The 6,194-nt window shown below is 35.7% G+C and overlaps 1 protein-coding gene across 1 annotated transcript in view; it reads right to left on the bottom strand.

Moving 5' to 3' along the window:
• Positions 1 to 313: 313 nt before the first annotated feature.
• Positions 314 to 6,194, bottom strand: part of THNSL1 (threonine synthase like 1) — an 8,831-nt gene continuing 2,950 nt past the window's right edge. Inside the window, exons 2-3 of the mRNA XM_012803298.2 lie at positions 3,879 to 4,049; positions 314 to 2,638 (exon numbers count right to left, since the gene is read on the bottom strand). Of these exons, the coding sequence (XP_012658752.1) occupies positions 359 to 2,590 (2,232 nt within the window). The 5' untranslated portion in view covers positions 2,591 to 2,638; positions 3,879 to 4,049 and the 3' untranslated portion in view covers positions 314 to 358. The remainder of the gene's footprint in view (positions 2,639 to 3,878; positions 4,050 to 6,194) is intronic.

Below are 6,194 nucleotides of genomic sequence, written 5' to 3' on the forward strand. Positions count from 1 at the left end.
GATTACAGATGTAGTATTTAATAACTGCACTTAAATATTGATTGTCAAGTTGAATGTCAGACATTTTGGTCCACATAAAAGTGAGGATTTGAGAGTGGAAACTGATACATCCATCCTGAGTACAAAGCAAACATGATATAGCACAAGAGTGCATGCAATACGCTGGCTTTTGTCATTCCTACCTAAGGAAGTACAGGGCAGGCATAATATGTCAATCCTAGAGATCAGGCTGTTGAAATTCCAAAAGGTAACAAAGAGATAGATAGGTAGAGATAATATTTACATAAAAACAAAATGCTAGTGTACTCCAACTTTTGAGATTTATTATTACATGGTTATCACCAATTTTCTTTTAAACTCATATGAACTGATTTTGGATTATTTTCTCCACATGACCCTTCAGGACACTCACATCAGGTGCACAGACCTCATACTTCATCTTCTCGTGCTGTTTTGTTCTCTCCAATAAAGCTTCATGGAGTGGGGGCAAGGCATTATATGAACCCAGTAAATAAAGCTGACTTGATGAAGTCTCATTGATTTCTTTGATCTTTAAAGCCTGCATGATAGCAGGTGCAAACTTTGAGTAATGAGCTGTAGACGAGATGATCACGGGGCAAGTTTTGTCTTGCAATCTGTCTGCAACCACTTTTGCAACTGCAGTGTGTGGATCCAAAATATACCCCGAAGTATTGTAGGTGGAGTTAATAGCTGCTAGGCACTCTTCCTCGGAGCACCAGTCAGCCACAAAATCCTGTTGAAGTTTCTCAACTAGAATCTTTTCTATCTGGAAGTGATGCTGATTTTCTAATTGATTAAATAATTTTGTCATTAACTGTCCATCTTTATTAGCCATTAGGTGTAAATGACGTTCCAGGTTTGAAGATTTAAGAATGTCTATTGATGGTGAAAAGGTTTGTACTAATCTTCTTTCCCTTAGATCATAATGTCCTGTTTTTATAAAATCAGTCAAAACATGGTTCTGATTAGAGGCACAGATAAATTTGCGAATAGGGATTCCCATCATTTTGGAATACACTGCTGCTAATATGTTCCCAAAGTTTCCTGTGGGAATACAGACATCGACTGGGCTTCCAAAAGAAATAAATCCTTGACTAACAAGATCAAGATATGCAGAAGCATGGTAAACTATCTGGGGAAGCAGGCGGCCCCAGTTTATGGAATTAGCTGAACTCAAGATTGTTCCATATTCCACAGTAAGAAAGCCAGTAAAGTCAGAATCCTTAAAAATTCTTTTTATAGCTGTCTGGCAAAAATCAAAATCTGACTGGACACCCACTGCCCATCCATTTTCTCTCTGACTGCCAATGATTTGTGCTTTTTGAAAATCACTTACTCCAGTCTCAGGAAAAAATGTGACCACAGCTATTCTTTGCTTGTCATTCTTACTAAGACAACTGAAACCATTTAAGACAGCGCTCCCTGTGTCTCCTGAAGTAGCTACAAGTATCATATAATTGCAGTTTGGTGGGATACAGTATGCAAATATATGGGGCATAAGCTGTAAAGACAAATCTTTAAATGAGCCCGTTGGTCCGTGAAACAACTCCAGGAGGAACTGATTGCCTGAAAGGTGCCTGACAGGGGCAATTTTTGAGCAGGCGAAGTTGTCCCCATAAGCAGTTTCGATCATTTCCCCCAATCTGGCAGGAGGGATGTCTGCAGGATGTATACACCTTTCCAGTATTATCTGTGCTTGTTCTATGTAGCTTGCTCCTACCAAGCTTTTCCACTCCCCACGGCTTAATTTTGGAAACTCCTTCTCAGGAACAAAGAGTCCACCATCAGAAGCTAAACCCTCAATCACAGCTTCGCTAAAGAATTTTGCTGAAACTTTCTGTTCGCAGTCATTAGGCCAGATGTGTCTCGTTGAAATGAATGTTTCTGAGTCTGCATCTTGGTATCTTTTAACTGCGTTTAGCACTTTGTCCGCTACTTCCTCTGGGGAAGCCCCGCATTCACAAAACACACGAGCATCGTACCACTTCTTATAATATTGTTTTCTAAATTGAAGCAAGTCTTTCATAGATGTTCCAGAATTCTGACCTACAATCCTATCCATCTTCATGAATTTTAGACGACTAATCAGATCTACGAGAGGGACATCCAGGTATACAATTATCCCTTTTTTCTTCAGATGCCACATGGTAGCATCATGCATTGGATTGGACCCAGTGAGGGAAATCACGCTTCCAGATGCAGAGAAGTTTAACACAGCTTTTCCTTCCTCTTCTAAAAATTGCTCATTACCAACATCCTGTAATTTTTCAGACACACTCATATTCCAGGTTTTTTCAAGGATATCATCATCCACATCTATGACACAACAACCTAGTTTCTGACCTATTATTCTGCCTACTGTTGTTTTCCCGGCACCAGGAGGGCCCATCAGGATAATATTTTTGTCTCCAACAAGAGACTGGGTGGAATGCCATGACTTCCTCAATTCTGCAAGTGCAAAGGTTCTCGAAAGAAATAACTGTGTGTGTTTTTCCGTTTTGACACGTATGCTAGAAAAACATTTCTGTGTTATCTGCTTCAGAGGTTGACATCGGTTAAACTGGAGCATTCTCTTTTCTCTTTTCTTTCCAAGCTGACCTAAAAAGTGGCTTTAGCCCTTTTTTAAAACATTGAAAACAAAAAAGACATTTGGTTACTAATTTCAATAGACTGTTAAAGTCCCAATAAGATTGAATATATTCATGCTCATAGTAGAGAAACCGTTTAAAAATCTTCCAAACTTACAAGACATTTAAAAAAAAAAAACATTTCAACCCAAATTCTCACAAATTGCTCACTATCGTTTTTAATAATATCTTCAATTTCAAGACACTGAAAAATCAAAACTTTAAAAATTTCTAAGTATAAACAACAGAAACTTTATTTAGAAAATGTGATTTCAGAGATACCTTTTCAAAGCATACTAAATCAAATTAGTATTTTTTCCCTTTATGAAATACTATAAAGCAAAATGTTTCATGGTTTATTGGTTTGTAACGTGTAAAGATTATTTGGAGTTGGAGTCCCATTTACTTGCAATTCACAAAAGCTAAATACTCTTTATATTTAATTTCTCCTTACTTACATGAATGAACATGTTGATAGGCTGTGTTGCTTACAGATTTCTTATAGAATGCACAATAGTAAACCAGAAAAGAACGACATATTTACTTATAAAATACTTAACTATTTTTCAAACTACAGGACAAAAATAATGACTTTTTCTTTCTTATATGCCTTTTATATGCATTCTGCTAAAAATCAGATTATTCATTTTGAAAGCCTCAAAAAAGGCTAAGTGAAAGGTATAATATTATGCAAATAGTTAAGAAAAATTAATAATCAGCAATGAGGTCAAAGGCTACATAACTATAATCTTACTCGATGGAACCATCGCTTTTCTGTCTGATCCTATAAACATCAGTGATGAGACTTAATTCAAATTCCAGACTCCAGAGTGATAGCCAAGAAACCAAGGAATGTTTCCAGTGATGAGAGGAAAAAATTATTCTGGAATCCAAATAAGCTGTATAATTCCTCATATTGATCAAGTCTCTGTCTTTGGAAGTAAAAATACATGCTGGACAAGTCAAATTTTTAATCATGTAAAATGCACTATAGTAAAACTATGCAATGTTTACGTAAGTTGCCTAAGTAACTTCATAACACATAGTGAGGCTTTTCACATGTTCTCTGGTGAAAACAATATGCAACTAACTAACTAACTCATATTATATATTAGGTAGCATGTTTAAATATGCTGTGAAAACTTTCGATTATGTACTACTTTGATTTTCTATATTACTTAAACAATTAAACATTTAAACCATTTTAAGCTAACTCTGAATTTAACTTACAAGTAAAATTAGAACTGTCAAGAGAAGTAATTCATTTCCTTATCTGACTTTTCAGCTTGTGTGTGTTGTTCTTAATTTTCACTGACTTGTAATCTTAGGACACACAGGAACCAATCTTAGATCAAGAGTTTGGTGATTCTGAGACAAGGCTGATCTTTGCAAAAGTAGAGTCTATAATGGAAAAAAAAATCAGGTTAATCATAGCTGCATAAAATTCAATAGTCTACTATGAAAAAATTCATCTGACATTTTAAAAATACAGAAAAATTGACCCTTTTCGTGTTTCCCCAAATCTATAATTAAAAGATACCAGTTTTTAAATATAAGTGTTTCATTATAGAAAAAATACTGAACAGTACCGGGGGAATTTCTGCTACCAAGCAATAAAAAAGATAATACAGGGTGGCCACTAAGTTCTTAAATTGCATAGGAACTTTATGGCCACCCTGTATAACCAAATAATTTAACAAATATAAAATCTTACACCATGACCCCTGAAATTTTAGTGATTTAACTGTATATTTAATGATCAGAGGGAAAAAATCATTCTACTAAAGCTATGAAATGAGTCTGAATTGTTCCTTTAGGTTGTCTTATCCATCTGAATTACTACATGATTTATATATAATAGTATCTACTGTACAAAACCCAAATGAAGTGTCTGCCACACACAGCTATTTTACAAATTCAAAGCACATATCATAGGGGCTAGCACAAGAGAATATACTATATAGCATTATTATCCCCGTCACTCAATGACTACTAAGGATACATAAACTGAATCAGAATAACTAAGGACAAGGCTAGGTTTTTTTTTGTTTTTTTATGGTTTGGTCTGTTTATAAACCTTCAGAGAAAATAGTGGTGCTCATCTGAATAAGGACTTGTTTTACTATCCACAATCCAACCCTTTATCAGGAGTAAACCAATGACCAGGGAGAATTATCCACTTGAACCATTTTAGCAAATCATCGCATTAAACTATATACTAGTCCTGTACTTTAGCACCAACTGCTTTGAGGGCACTGTACCAAAGAGCCTGATTAACCTTATTTGAGAGGCTTTTGCTTATAAACATTGGAAGGTCTTTTTGAGTTCTCAACACATGACTTACTTTCTGATCTGTGGATCAACAGTAATCATGTATGAATTGAGTAACTGGTTTGTTTCTATGGACACTAAATCCTTTTTTTTTTTTTTTTTTTTTTGCAGTTTTTGACCAAGGTTTGAACCCACCACCTCTAGTGTATGGGGCCAGTGCTCTACTCCTTTGAGCCACAAGTGCCGCCTCTGGACACTAAATCTTAAATGACCTTTTCTTTCACTTTAGCTGCTAGTGTTTAGTATCAACTTTGTTAAAAGTAGATACTAAGGCAAACCTTATGTGTTAACTTCACCTTATCTTCTGTAATCTTTTCTTTTTTTCCTTCGTTTTACTTTCCCTATGACTTCCCATTTTAAAATTCTGTCTCACTTCCCTTTTTCAAGATTTTGGGGTGCAGAATATATATGAATTAAAAAGATAAAAAGCTGTGATAGCTCAATTTATAAACCCTGTATCAACAGTTTCACCAGAAAATCTGAGACTAGCAGATGGCAATTAACTGCTATAACGTGTAACAAATATAATTTCTAAAGAAAAATAAAGAACCCAAATTCTATTTTGAGCTACATACTAAATTTTATTTTGTAACATTTAGCCATAATTTGATTTTAGAGCCTTAAAATTTTTAAGCAAACCAAAAGACAAGATGGAAAAATGCCTATAACATGTAACATTAATCTATAAATTGAGGGTTTTTTTTTTGTTTTTTTGCAGTTTTTGGCCAGGGCTGGGTTTGAACCTACCACCTCCGGCATATGGGGCTGGCACCCTACTCCTTTGAGCCACAGGCACAGCCCTAAATTCAGTTTTTACTTAAGAGGTAATACCCTCATTTCTTTCCTAAAAATGTCTGCTGCAATGGCCAATCAGGATTTTACACAGAAGGCATAAATATGGACTTCACCAAAGTATATCCATGGTTTATCTTATTTTTTTAAAAATTCATGGAGAAATGGGAGAAAAGGATTCAAGGATATTTTTGAATAAGTACAAACGTACAGTTCTGATTAATAGAGGGAAATTTCTGGTAGTGCATTCCAAGGCCTCTGATCATGACACTCTTCTCTTTAATGAGTTTAACAATAAATTGGATGGGCTCAGCGCCTGTGGCTCACGCGGCTAAGGCGCCAGCCACATACACCTAAGGTGGCGGGTTCAAATCCCCAGCCCGGGCCCGCCAAACAACAATGATGGCTGCAACCAAAAAATGG

This window comes from Otolemur garnettii, unplaced genomic scaffold (assembly GCF_000181295.1).
Source record: "Otolemur garnettii isolate 467f Iridium unplaced genomic scaffold, OtoGar3 scaffold00019, whole genome shotgun sequence".
Taxonomy (NCBI): Eukaryota; Metazoa; Chordata; class Mammalia; order Primates; family Galagidae; genus Otolemur; species Otolemur garnettii.